Genomic DNA, 15,013 nt, shown 5'->3' with positions numbered 1-15,013 from the left:
ATCCTTCCACATTTCTAATGTTTATATTCAGCCTTGATCCTTGATTTATGTTACCTCATAACTGTCAGAACTGGTTGTTTCCCATGCAACTGTTGGCAAAACAGTTGATTTGCATAATCAGTTTAATATTTCTTGCATCAATTGACAGCTCTTCCTGGATTAAACACTATTGTAACTGCCCAGGAGATACAAAGTGGCCAATCTTCCTTTCATGTTTTGACATGCTTAAAGTTGTACTTAGGAACAGTGAAGTATATTTTAAAAAACAAAATGGAAAATCTTAATGTCAGATAATATTGCAAACAAATCACATTAATCTGCAGTTACATCAGCCTTTTTGTGTTAATGCTTTTACATTAAATTTTTAAATAATATAATTAGAAGAAATTCCATATTTCTGATACTCAGTGGTAGCATTTAAAGTTTCAAGTATTTAAATCTAAAGTAAATAATCATCAAAGTTTATGGAGATAGGAAGCTTTCTTCATTATTTCATGTTAGTAATTACTACCCAGTACTATGTCTTTCATACTAGTTTTTCTTGGTATCATTTATTTCCTTTTCCTGATATGCTGCGCTAATTGAAGATCTCCACATTTTCCTTTCATGCTGAGATCTTGTTAGAGCTGTTATTTTAATTATTTTTTGTAATTCACCTAATAATTTTACATGTTTATCTTTAAAAGGGTATCAAATGACAGCAGAGAAAGTGGAAAAGATGTTTGTATTTCTGTTTTGAATGCATTAATTTGCAGAAGTGAGTGGTTAAAATGGCTGGCCTTTTCCCTCCCCCAGAACGCCCAGCACAGGAAGTACGCCAGGTGGAAGGCAGCCTACATTCACAACTGCTTAAAGAATGGAGAGACTCCTCAGCCTGGCCCCATTGGAATGGAGGGGGAGAGTTTTGGTACGTGTTTCCTTTTTCTTTTTAAGAGAGAGGAAGGCTGTGCTAAGGTGAACTGGTGGTATGCACAGTTCTTCAGGGAGCACCCCTCAGGAAGCACAGCTTCCCAGCTTGATGTTCCATTCACAATGAGCTGCCTTCTTTTCAGCTTCTCCTGCTGTTATTTTTATTGGACCTTACTGTGTGATTGACTTATTTAATAAAATATTCTTTTCCTTGTAGTGGAGATTATTATTTTGAATACAGCTACTCTCTAAGAAGGTATTGTCAGCTTTGGGCCAGAACCATACATTTCTTTAACATTAACCACAGTTCCTCTTTTAAATCTGTTCTGTAAAGTTGTGATCCCTTTGCCAGTTTATCCCCTCTCAGAAGTTAAGTAGAAGTTATAAGTGGACTGATGGCAAGTGAATTCAACTTCAAAGCAAAGACCTGTTGTGAGACAGGACTTGTGAGACAACTCCTTCCTCCCTGTGTAATAATGTCAGTTTCAAAACAGGTTTATGGTCTACTCTTACTGAGTTGGATTTCTGCCTCTTTCTCACTCATCCTCCTTTCCTTGCTTCCTGGCTGCCTGAGCTCCCTGTACAGGATTCCTTGAGGTTCCCACTTTATCTAACAGTTAAGGAGATGATTTCCAAGGACATCCACTTAACCAAACTGAATGTGTGTCAGAACAAGTTGTTTTGCTTTAGATAGTGATCGGTTTCATTGGTTTTGGTAGGGACCAGTTTCTTTACTTTTCTCCTCAATGCAGATTGAATACAAATCTCAAAGGGTGATCTTTTATGAGATAAGATGAATTGGAATGGATATTTTCACTATGCAAATTAAAACAGACTAATTCTGCACAATGACAACCTCTGTATATCATTCTTCACATACCTAGTGGAGCAACTGAGACCATCAAATAGTTTGTAATTTTCTTCTGAGCTGGCACTTGAGACTTTATGGCTTGTCAATTAAGTTGATGCTTATTTATCTCTTAAGCTTAGATTTAGTAATACAAATTTTTCCAAATTCAATGAGTCAATAAACAAATCTACAGTGCAAAAGGGAAAGATCTACCTTGTAGAGTATCTATCTGACCTGTAGAGCCACCTTATAGGGGTGGCTACATACATTTTCTGATTGTGTATATAAATACAGATGACCAGTGTACTTATACTTGTGCACACATATGAAGTATAAATTAATATAAAGTAATATAAATATTGCTTTTAATAAGTTATGAGTAAACTTGTCATTTTCTTCTTAGTACTTTGTTTTAAACATGTCAAAACATTAGAAAACTAGTTTCTTCTCTGGTTCTCAATCTTTTCATCATATAATCTCACATTTTGATGCATCTCCACATTGTCATTTATATGTCCCAGACAGTGTTACATTAAAAAAAAAAAAAAAAGGATATGATCATGATTTTTTTTTAAGGAGAATGTGTACCAAACATCTATTTCAGTTTGTTATTATCTTTATAGTGTCTAAGAGCCTGGGTGCCAAATATAATTTATTTGCAATTTCCTGGATAAAATACTATTTATATATTAGTGCTCCAGGAACACTGCAACATAAGTAAATTCAAATATTTGTGAACAAATACCCAGTATGATAGTTTTATATCCAAGCTACTTGTTTGTTCTTGTTAGTATGTTTTCCTAACCTAAAGGCACCCTACAGACTTAAACACTGGCATGGGTATCTTACCCACTGAAATGTGCTCCAGTGTAGGCACAGCTGTATTTGAAGTGAAGCATTAGCAAACTCATTTCTTCTTCAACATACAATATTTTCCAAGGCAGTTTCCTTAGCCGTCCATGCATCTGTAGCTAGAGATACTTATGATGCAACTCCAACTGCAAACATCACTTCATCTTTGTCAAATTACACCAGAGTAATGATTTACTGGAGAATGTAACATGTGGGAGAAAAATCTCTTGTTATATTAAATGTAATGAATAGTTCAGTTAAATATTTTCACCTTTAAATAAGTGCTCTTTTAGTGGTCTGGCTCATAGTGTGGTAGAGCTGACCTGAGTATGTGAAGTGAACTATGAATTTTAAATAAGTGCAAAAATAGAATTTCTAAGTAAACATTACAAAACTTTTACTAAAAATCCATGTGTGTGACTTGTAGAAGCTAATTATTTCTCAATAGAGTAACAAATAGGCTCTTTATTAATTTTTATTAATGCACAGAAGTAACTGACTTGCTCAAGGCTACAAAAGAAACTGTTGTAGGAGGGAAAGCAGAATTCAGGCTTTCCTCAAATCCTTGGTATATGTTGCAGTTCATTACAGGTGGTAATGGGAATTGGTGAAGACTTTTGCTTTCATTACTAGGTTGTGTCTACATGCATGTTAAAAGGGACACAAATGCTGAGCAAATCAAAATTTTAACATCCTTTTTGACAGGGAGCCTGCAAGATCTGTAACTTGACAATACGGTTTTTGTTTGTTTATTTTGTTGTTGAATTGTATTTCATGTAGAGAGATTATTTCTTCCATTCCTAATTTTCTAAGAAATTATATGAAAAATATATATTAGTGTTTATTTTTTATATTTAGCTCCATGATGTAGGTGTCCATAATGTCTCACATAAGACAAAAATTTTATGCAAATTAATTTTTATGAGAAGAATCAGTACAAAAGAGTTTCAGTTCCTCTTTTTGCATCATAAGAAGAAAAGCAGTATTGTTTGAGTGTATGACTGGACCTTCCCCATTCCTTTCTGCTTGCTCATTTTCTTCCTCCCCTCGCATGTGGAAAAAGTCTGTTTAAACAGAGTGAAACTAGGTCTCTGTAGCTTGACAAATTACCATTTTTTTCCAAAGTGGGTTTTTTTTTTGTGATTCTTGAAAACCATACTGTAACTCTTGGAGATGTTTTTACAGTACATAGGCATGCTTTATGCAGTTCTGCTGTTGGATTTATGGATGCTTTTGTCAGGATGCCACCATGGAAACCTTAAAAGACATGCTTAATTTATTAATGCAGTTGGAATACAAGTCCTAGAATACACATAAAGGTTACTTAGCATTACCCCTAGGTCATCCAGCAAGGTTTTACACTAATGGAAAAAAAAATGGAAATAGAAAAAAGTTCCTAAATAGCCATACTATAGCCATAGTAAATACATTCAATTTAATCACCTTTATTGCAATATAATATGTAGGCTACATTTCCATTTCAGAATTTCAGAAAGCTGTAATAAGAGCAGTGTGGGAAAAGTTGATGGATTTTTGAGTTCTTTTCTCAATGTTGTGGAAAAAAATACATGATTGGTTTGTTTTTTAAAAGCAGTTCAAATAGAACCTTACATTGTGAATCTTTTGGCAACATCTCAAGCAAAAGAGAAACAATTCAGCAGAATGAGACAAAGAAAAAAATTTGTATTTATTATAATTCTCTGAACTCATGAAAAACAGGAGTCCAGAGAACTGGAGGAATTTGGACTCCTTAAAAAAAATTTGCTAATTTTATATTTTAGTGCACTGAGCTGCTGAAATTAAGTCATGCTTGATGCTTGCTTACACTAGAAAAGGGAATGCCATTAAACCTTGAGAATCCTCTGTTTATGTAAAAGTATCTTTGGACGGCTGTTGTGGGGCTGCACTGATGATTTCACAAAATTTTGCCTTCAGTAAATAAATAATTTTAAAAAACACAGACAGGTGGTCTAGGTATACTGTAGCTCTGCAGAAAATTTAAAGAGCTCGTGAATTCTTTATGCTGGGATTCAAGCACAAAAGCTGATGAGGTTCCAAGACAAAAAACTCACCTGGAGCTGAAATGAAATGTAAAACAATTGTGTCACTGTTTCACAGCCTAGTTTCAGCATTTTTAAGGAATTTTTTTAATTGTAAGGAACTTTGAATTCTAGGTTATTACTGTAGCATGAGGAAATAATTTTCTAATTTTGTAGCATTCTTTTTCATTCCCTGGAAAAGATACTTTTTTTCAATTATGTTTTGGACATTCTAACCATAGAATTTAAAACCTCTGTTGACTTAAATGTTCTTTTATAGCAACCTGAAATACTTCTATCCGGCACTACTGTTAAAAACTATTCACAAATACGGAGAGTGGGTATCTTAAAATGTTTCTAATACTTTAGTTTTGATGAAGAATATTTTAAATATTTACTTTGCTGAAAGAATAGTTACAATGCTTTTATGATATTTGGGCACTTTAAAGACTTAGGAGAGTTAAACAAAACTACTTTTATGTTTAATACAGTTTTAACAGTATCTAGTTGCACAATGAGTAAATCAAACAGTTGAGCTTAATCTTTTGATACATAAACCTGATGAAAAAGTGGATTGCTCATTTGTGAATTTGCCTCTTGAAGGCACTGTTATTACTAGTGGATAGTACTTCTAACACTTTTTCTGGTTGTTTTTAACATTGCCGGACTTTAACCCTTTGAGTTCATGTCCTCTGTGGCCAGTGTTGACCACAGCATTGCACTGTTTCAGGAGTGAGTACTGACCCTGAACTGTGCAGTGAGGAAGTTGGAAGCTGGAACTGGGAATGGCTTGGAGAGAAAACTGGGGCACTGCAAAAGGGACACAAGTATGTGGCCACGGGCTGCAGATATGGGATATGTAATCCTAGTACAGAGAAGGAAATCAGAATGTGCCTCGAGAACCAGATTAGGGCAACAGGAAGCTGCAAGGGGCAGAATAAAGGAATAAATGCATTTACAGTTTAAATAAGGGCATGAATTTACAGGTAATTTCTCATAGCTGAGATAGTAAGCACAGTGGAAACATGTTTTCTCTCACTGCCTCATGCTCAGCAGTTGCTTAGTAGTTTTTACTACAGCTTTCCCAAAATCCTAGCTTCCAGCAGACACTCAGCTTGGAAACTCCAACTTTATTTACAGCTTGGGCAAATTGTAGCCATAATTGGTAACACTGTTGCTAGTAATGTTTGGCAGCCTCACCTTCAGAAGGCCTGGTGAGTGTTGTGTGTAACTATTTCATTCATTTTATGTAAAGTGAGCCTCTGGTTTTGTTCATTATTTTTTCTGAAATGTTTTGTATTTCTTTAGTTGACACCAAAACCAGTGAAAAATACAGCATTCAAACAATAGTTTCCTATCATTACATTGTTGTTTAAAAGATAGCATATGCAACGTTTACTCTTGAATCTCATCTTCTTTTCGCCAGTTTCAGACATTTAATTTTATTTCCACACGTTAGGCACACAATATTGCAGTATGAGTTACTAACAAAAAATATAGCAAAAAAAAATCTGACACCTTAAGATATTTTTTGTCTTCCAGAAACTTGTCAGGTGTTCATTTGCATGTGTTAAAAATTGTGCCATAAACTAGAGTGTGTTTATTAAAGTCAACTAAAAATGCTCTAATAACAATACTTAATTTTACTCCGCTCTATAACCTTTTTATTAGTAAATTGTATTGTAAATTAGAAGGTTTTTAAACATTTTTCCTAAAGATAGCATGTGAATTTTTTTCTGGGAGGTAGAAGGACTTACATAGGAAACAATTCAGATATTTATAATAGTAATATTTTTATTAGCAGACCATTTAATTATTAAGCAGCAGAAGTGTTTGCATAACTCATAGTCTTGTGTAGCTGAAGATCAATGTGGATCTCTTTTGCTAGCTCTACAGACATACAAGTTTTTCCCTCCCTTATTTCTTTGTTCCTTTTCAAGCACTGGCTGTTAAATAAGCAATTCCCAAAACTGCTTGTTCCATCTGACATAATTGATACAGGTGAATGCATACACAGTAAAATGAAAATCAGGGTTTTTTTAAATTGAACTTAATTCAAATGAAGGAGCAGGAATCAACCATTTATTCTGAATTGACTGGATCCTTACCCTTTAAATCAGTATTAAATAAAGTAGATCAGAACCTTAAGAACATGACTAGATTGAAAAATATGTATGTTCTTTGTACATGCTGTGGGATATATTGAACCTTATTCTTGCAGATCATTATGTACTCTAACTGTTCCAGATGCAATTATGACTTGGCTAAGCTGCATTTAGTTTCTTGTTTGGTATTACTTTCCCAAAGTTCCTTTTGGTTCTTATTTATTTGTGGCTTGATTTGGGTAAAAGAATTGGCACTGTCTAGTCTTTTATGAAGAGTTTGTAAGGCAAATACATTTTTCCATATTCTGGTTCATGTATATGTTAAAATGTAGATTACTGCCTATTTGTAATAACTTGTTCCACTTCTATGGATGCAGAATACAAAGATATAACAAATTGTTCTAATGAGACAGATAGCTTATATTCAGACAAGTAAGGAAACGATTCTTCAAGTTGAACAGAAGAGATCTTTGAAAGTATGTGAGTGTCTAGATCTTTGTTGTATGGCATGTTGCATTTTACCTCTTCAAATCAACCCTGTGTGGTTTGGGTTGATGTTTTATGTCCCACTCTGTGGTGGCAATTTTTTTAGTAATAAAAATTTGAAAGGAGGTGTTAAGGAAAGCCAAAGATTTAAAGTATTTATACATAGTAGTTGCAGTAATTCCTATTTTGTATCGTTTTAGCAGATGCTGAAAGGGAAGAAGCGGGGTCATCTTCTGTCCATAGTGGAACAGCTCCATCATCATCATCATCTACATATGAAGCTAACAACATACCAACTAGTAATTACACTGGCATACATATACCACCAGGTGCCCATGCACCTGCCAACACTCCAGCTGAAGTACCTCATAACACAGGTATCTCCAAATCACACCTGAGAAATCCATGCCTTCAGTGGGAGATGAATTTTTCCCCAAATTCTAGTCCATCACATAGAAAGTACAATAATACATTATTATGGGGAAAAACATCTTCATAGGCTAAAATCATAAAAATACTACTGGAAATATTTTTAATGTTTTCTTGAAATATGTAAATCATAGTTTGGAGCACTTTTACAGAATACATATATGTTCCTAGACAGCAGATGTTGCAGAAATAACTTTATGCTAGTCTGGTATGTTCTGGACATATTGCAAAAATACAGTTTTCGATCAAAACAAATGAGTGTACCTAAAATGGGAACGCAGGTACAAGAACGCTTCACAGCATAAAGTACTGTTTCTTCTTCTAGCACCATTATTTCCCTTTTAAATGTAGCTAGCTTTTTTTATCCTCATTAATTGTTTTCAAAGGAATTAGAAAGGAGATACTGGCAAATGAGAGGTGACTGGCACAGGTCTTTAAAAGTATAATAATATAGACTGCCTCTGGTATTAGAATGTAGAATTTAAGTTTCAAATATAAAAGTTTACTCACACTTTTATTTAGCAGGTTTTCCTCAATACTTCAAGGTAACCACTGTCTCTTGGACTAGTATTTTCTTACTTTTTTAATGCCTGAAATTAAATTTCTGTGAAATCTTGTACTGGCAAAATGGATTACAGTCTGTACATTTTTCTGTTTTATTTTGTAAAACATTAATATTCAAAGTGAAAGCATTTAAATTATTTCTTACAGTTTCAGAATTCGTATGCTATCAGCTGCTTAATTTGAAAATCGTAAGGTATATCTGTTCTGATTTTTTGCTTAGTTTTAAAGTCAATAAGTAAAAATAATCAAAGTCCTTTTTTTGCATTGATTTGCAGGAGTGACAAGTAACACCATTCAGCCTGCTCCACAGAATATTCCTCTGGTTGATCCTTCCCTTTACAGTGCTCAGTCTGCAGGTAAGCTTGTGGCATTTGTATTGTTGTATGTGTCCTCTCTGTCTCCCCTGCACTGAAGAAAGAAGTTTGAGAAATATTGTTACTATTATCTGAACGCTATTCCAGAATTTTAAAAAGAGTGGACAAAGTCTAAGCATTGTGTGCTAAGATTTTAGTAGTTTCTGGAAGCTGTTACAATATAGTGTTGTCTGTCTGACTGCTTTGAATTAAGGAGCTAGCATTGCATAAGGATTTTTATTATTTATGTTGCTTCTCAGGTGAGGTTATAATATGCTTTACAAAGCCTATATTTCCAATAGCCTTGCCAAATTGTATTTTTTGTAATATACATTCCCTCTACTTAAAATTTATTCTACAGGGTCTACAGCATGTAAGTTACTTATTAATTTCAGAAAATAATTCATAAACATTCAAGTTGCAATTTTGTGCAGAAAAATAGTGTGTGCGTCCTGACTGGAAGTAGCACTTGTGCTAAATGAAACAATCAATTTGTAAGGTACTGCTAATGATGTTATTTTGATGTACCATTTAATCAAGGCTTTTATCTTCCAGGATGTCATTTGTCTTTGATGTTGAAATCACTGTTAACCTATATCATATGTATTTTATGTCTGCTTGCATATCCCATGCTTTGAAGTGTACACATAAGGGCTAACCCTGGGGAAATCATGGCTTGTGGAAGAGTAGTAACTGACAATAAAGCTGGAATCATCCTAGATTTTCAGTTGAACACTCATGTACATATGGTACATGAGTACATATGGACACAGAGTTAACTGTTAAATTCTTTTCTAAGAATTTTTCTGTCCATGGAAAAGAGAAAAGAGTGTAAAAGACCTCCATAAATTGCATCTGTTTGTAATAATCAGATTTTTTTTGGCAATATAATGTGGATGTTGAATGAGGAGGAGGTCTAGTTTATCCTCATCAGGATATACTCTCATTAGTATACAATATTATATGTAATTGCTATGTTAAGTTCTAGTACTAACCACAGTAAAACATTGCCTGTTATGACTACAAAGTTTAGATAAGTATATTTTATAACTTAGAGATATTTAGTTACTTTATTATGCTATTGAAGACTGTGTTAAAATAGCTGTTCAGAAAAAGCATTTTTGCTTCAATCAAATGCTATAGTAGGAATTCATTGTTCAACTTGTTTTTAATCTGCTGGCATAAAGAGTGCTTAAGGATATTTCCATTCTAATATATTAGAAAGCCATTTTTACAGAAGAAATAAAAATAGCAAAATTTGATAGAGACATACTAATCTTTAGTATTCTCCTGAAGAGCAAAAGGTACTGTAGGTGCTACAGTTTTTCTGACGTATTACTGTAATCACAGAATCACAGGTTAGTCTGAGCTGGAAGGGGCCCAGAAGGATTGAGTCCAACTCTGAAGTGAATGGCCTATACAAGGCTCAAACCCACAACCTTGGCATTATTAGCAGCATGCCCTGGCCAGCTGAGCTGGCACTGATGTCTCATGTGGCAGTAACTCATTTCATTGAAAACAACACCTCAGACCTGTAGCTGTAACATTTAAACTTGGTGATAGTTTTTGAGTTTTGGGGACTGCTGTGGGGATTTTGGTAGCTCCTCAACTGAAATGGTTCAAAGCTTTACTTAAGGCTTGCTATAGTGACTGCTAGCTGGAAGGAAAATTTTGTGATGTTTAGAAGCAAAGCTTTCATGTTTAACTAACTTATCATGATCTTCTAGACAGTCATTGTACCAGGTTTTTTGGTAACTACTCTAAAAATTCTAGTCATCATTGTTTCTTGGTTTGAATGTTTGTTTCTGGTTGTCAAAAATGTCATAATTTTGATTGAAACATAATTTTTTAATTAAGTTGAAGACATTCCATTATTCATATCTGAATGGTATGATTGCATTGCTCCCTTTTACCACCTACCTGAGATAACCTGGTTTAATAAGTACATAAATAAGAAGGAATTAAGTGTGTTTATGAGAATGCGTAATAAGTAATGTTGTGTAATTCAAAGATTAAGACCCCTGCTAAGCACCATGATAAATCTCTTAACTTGATCTAACCTGTGTAATTGCATGCCTGTGTTCCTCCTCTGCACATCTCTGTGGTGCCACTACAAGTTTGGGTCTTGTAACAGCTCAAAGTCTCACATTCTTTTGAGGGAGTGCTACAAAAGTACAGGCAAGAAATGAAAGAAATGATAAAGGTCATACAGGTTCTTGGTTTGAAAGCTTAGAAAACACACTGTCAGTTATGCAGGAGTCTCAGAGAGCATAGGGGATGTGTCAGCAGGGGTACACTGATAGTTTTCTTTGCATGCGTGGAGTTAAGAAGCTTGAGAGGAATGGAAAGTGTTTGTCCTTGCCTGTCATGGTCTTGTGCATTCTTCTCATGCTGCTGAGGAGTCCTTTCTATGCCAACAGTGGCCTTGTTCTCTAACCCATCAGTAGATTGAGAAATGCCTGTATGTGTTAATGGATGTACAAAACTGTGGGACCCATGAGCTCTCTCCAGTTCCTGAGGTGCAATATACATATCTGGGCTAGATCCTTGCTGCATATTGAGGTGTGTACCATTCCTGTGGAACTGAGGCTTCCTTTGCATGAGAAGGAGGGATCAGTGTTGCCCTCCATCCAACAGACCCACAGAGCTAGCACAGTGCAAGGTACATTTGTTCCATGACTTAGACACGATGTCTATGTCCATGCTAACAAATTACACAGGTTTGCAGATATTTGGCATGGAGAGCAGCTGGCACAGAACCTCTCACATGCATATTATTAAACTTCTACACCTAAACAAGGTAGCTTGTTAAGACTGCTCATATTGAATGATCTGTAGCTTGCTCTGACCACAAGTCATGCCCAGGAATTGTTTGGGAAAGTGCTAGTTTTCATGGGCCAAAACCATACTGGAATCTGTTCCAGCAGTTTGATGCTGCAGACAGTCGAGTTTGAGTGCTGAGACGCCTTCCTTGGCAGTGTTGAATGTGGTAGTATAGGCATAGCCAAACAGGATATTCCACATATTCCTGCAAGACTCTTTCTTGTAGTAAGATCAAATGTATATTTTAAAGATAAATTATATATTTTCTTTGCTTTCTGTAACATGGGAGAAGTCATTTGATTAAAGCTGTTACGGGAGAAAAACTTTTGGTGGAGAGGAGTAGAATATTTTATCAAAGAAAGATTAAGTTAAAGGCATAGTGTTCTTTGATTTTTAGTTAGCATAAATCTTTCAGTTGTTGTCCTGTCCTGTGGGAAGAGGTTTCAGAGTTTAACCCTGACTTTTGAAAGTGTCAAAGCTTTTTCATTTAAGCATAGGTTAATGTGTCTGACAACAGAATGTAGAATTATGCAGCAACTTCGTGTATGTGTGTGTGCACTTCTTTGGTGTAGTTGTCTTGAAAAATTTATTACCCCTAGATTTTACTAACACTAAAGGCATTCATAGTTGTGCTACACAGATTTTGTAAGATCTTCTTATGTTGCCATATGGTCCCTTCCACAGGTGACATAGTATAAAGAAGGCATTTGTCCATTGTAGTTGTGTGTATAATGTTTAATATTCTACACACAAAGTAGAAATAATAATTTGACATTGAGTGTGTTTTCATGATCTTAAAAAGAAATCCTTGAGTACTTATATTTCAAATATTTCAAGTGATTTAATGGGAAAAAAGAGTATCTTGTTTCAAAAACCACTTGTTACCTTTTCCATCACTGTTTTTATGTACCAATTTGTATGATTGAAATGTTCTTAAATCATCTGCCTTATATTTGGGCGTCGTAAAAAGGAAAAACATCTGAAGGATAGAAAAGGATACCAGGGAGAAACAGATGTATTTATGTAAAATGCACATTACTTTCATTCTAAAACTTTTTTTTTCCCCAAAGTGATTTCAGCAGCTCTAGTCAAATCAGTTTCACTTTGTGTTTCTCTTAAACTAAGAGAACCATGCTTGTTGTTACAGATTCCATATTCCTGTCATGTTTCAGTAATATCACTACAGTCCTAATAATTTCAGATTAACACAGGAAGCAAGTTTGTTTCAGAATAAATACAGTATACCTTTTGTATCTCGGTGTTGTTGGGCTTTTTTAGAGTCAAAAATCACTGGATACGTGAAGTTGGAAAGGACTTCAGGAGGTGGTCTGGTCCAGCCCTTCTGCTGGAAGGGTCATTGTTGGGGTACCTGTTGCTGATTCCCCAATTTCTGGGACTCTGGCTGGGCCCTCCCAGGGGGTTCCCCTGTCGGGGGAGACCCTCCTGGAGTGATCTTGTGTCAGGAAGGAGAGATGCACTGGATCTTTTTGGTGTTCAGGTTCTTGTTCATTGTTATCTTATCTAGAGTTTTGCACACTGTCCACACAAGGCTCAGTGCACTGGACAAGCACTGCAAAAATGGCTACAATCTATCATTACAAGGTCTTTTAAAACTAAACTATCCAATTAAGAACTGACACCTAGATTATTTCTCTTTTAACCCAATAACTGATCCCCAAAAGCCCGCAATGCAAACTTTTCCACCCAATTAGTAAATGCCACCCAAACCCATGAAGAAGGAGGAAGAAGCATGAAGAAGAAGCCCAGGATGACGCTCTGTGCCCTCCATCTTGCTTCCATCCACTACATACTAAAAATCCCAAAGCCTGAATTTCCCACCGAAATGATACATCTACACTGCTCTCTACAATCTACTTCACACTCTAGTGGATTCTAGTCTATTCTGGAGTTAGGAACTTTCTCCATGAATGAGGGTCAAAGTCAGTGTTCTCCTGGGGGTCAGGGCACCCCAGAGCAGACAGGGAAATATTCCCGGTGCCCTGGGTTTCCACAGGTCATGTAAAACCAGTCACTCAGGACCATGTCCTTTTTGTCTCCCCCTGCTCATGCACCCTCCCTCTGGTTTAATTTCCTGCACTGAAGAAGTTTGAGAAAAAATGTCACTGCTAGTTCTCAAAATAGGTTTTGAATCTCTCCAGAGACAGACAGCACAACCTCGCTGGGCAGCCTGTCCCAGACCTTGGTCACCCTCAGAGTAAAAGCTGTTTCCTGATGTTCAGATAGAACCCTCCTGTGTTTCAGCCTCTGGTCTTGTCACTGGGCATCACTAAAAAAGCCTGTCTCTGTGCTTTTAATACTCTCCCTTCAGGTGTTTATGTACTTGATATAAGATCCCCCCGAGCTCTCTTCTCTAGGCTGAACAATCCCAGCTTTCTTGGGTGGTTCTCATGCTCAATTCCCTTAGTCATCTTTGTTGCCCTTTGCTGGACTGTCTCCAGGATGTCAGTCTATCTCTCTAGTGCTGAGGAACCCAGAACTGGACATGGTGCTCAGGATGTGGCTGAAAGGGGCAGGATCACTTCCATTCACCTGCTTGCAGTGCTCTTCCTAATGCAAGACAGGATGCCATTGTCACTGTCCAGCACAAGGGTGGATCATTGGCTCATGGGCAGATCTGTGTCCACCAGCACCGCCAGGGCATTTCCTCCAAAACTGCTTGAATATGTAAATTGAAGTAGGTTACTAACTTTTGTGGTTATACCTTTGATGTCAGTCATTGCAGTTAAGTTTTACATTATTTGTAAAACTTCAGAACACAGAGCTGGTTTGTTTCTATTTTGCTTTTCCATTGTGAGGTGTCAACTTCAGTAGGAAATCAAGCTACTGAGCACATCAAAAGACCAACCCTCTTACTCTATAAACTTTAGTTTATAAATTTAAAACTATTAATTTTTTTCCCTCAAGTTGTGTCATAATAGCATCTGAGGTAGATTTCATAATAAATAAGGCTTTATGCCAGCAAAACATTAATAGAGCTCATACTGTAAAAATAAGATTAGACGGGTGAATTTAGGCTTGCTTCCAATAAATTATTTGAATACTGGACTGATGCCCTGGCCAGTTTTTAAAGAATGATTTTGTAGTTTCTTTTGGCATCATAGCATAAAGCTACTTTGAGGGAAACTTGGTCTTTTTAATTTCTTAAAGATCTTCAGAAATATGGTTGCGGATTGACCCCAGCTGCTTTTTAGTCTGTGACTTTCCTGAGGTTACAGAATACCTTAAATCTGTGCCTGTGTTTATGTACTCCCTCGCAAAGATTTACTCCCATGTGTATGTATTTTAAGAGATTTAATGTGACTTCCCTTACTAAGCATGAAATTAATATACATTGCAATCATAATGAGCCCACCAAGTCTTTATGTCCCGTAATAGTTATATTTATTTATTGAAAGGGAAATAAGTGGAGTTCTAGAGTATATTTTAAAAATTGATAAAATTAATCTTCAGTGTGCTTACCTTTCAGATTTTATTTGGGTAGGGTTGTTTAAAAATCAGCAGACCAGTCTAATTTTTAATGTTCCCAGGTTTTCTGTTTTATTTGTTCAAAAGCTGTACTTAAATAGTAAGACTGGGGGAAGG

At 35.8% G+C, this 15,013-nt stretch overlaps 1 protein-coding gene across 6 annotated transcripts in view; it reads left to right on the top strand.

Moving 5' to 3' along the window:
- VTA1 (vesicle trafficking 1) overlaps positions 1 to 15,013 on the top strand; it is a 38,605-nt gene that overhangs the window by 20,785 nt on the left and 2,807 nt on the right. For 4 of the 6 annotated variants that reach the window (XM_063151416.1, XM_063151420.1, XM_063151419.1 and 1 more), the window contains 3 exons: positions 796 to 907; positions 7,442 to 7,618; positions 8,510 to 8,590. In XM_063151416.1, coding sequence (XP_063007486.1) covers positions 796 to 907; positions 7,442 to 7,618; positions 8,510 to 8,590 — 370 coding nt within the window. The remainder of the gene's footprint in view (positions 1 to 795; positions 908 to 7,441; positions 7,619 to 8,509; positions 8,591 to 15,013) is intronic. The other 2 variants (XM_063151417.1, XM_063151415.1) reach the window with 1 other exon arrangement.

This window comes from Melospiza melodia, chromosome 3, assembly GCF_035770615.1.
Source record: "Melospiza melodia melodia isolate bMelMel2 chromosome 3, bMelMel2.pri, whole genome shotgun sequence".
Classification (NCBI taxonomy): Eukaryota; Metazoa; Chordata; class Aves; order Passeriformes; family Passerellidae; genus Melospiza; species Melospiza melodia.
This window is presented reverse-complemented; position numbering and strand designations above follow the sequence as displayed.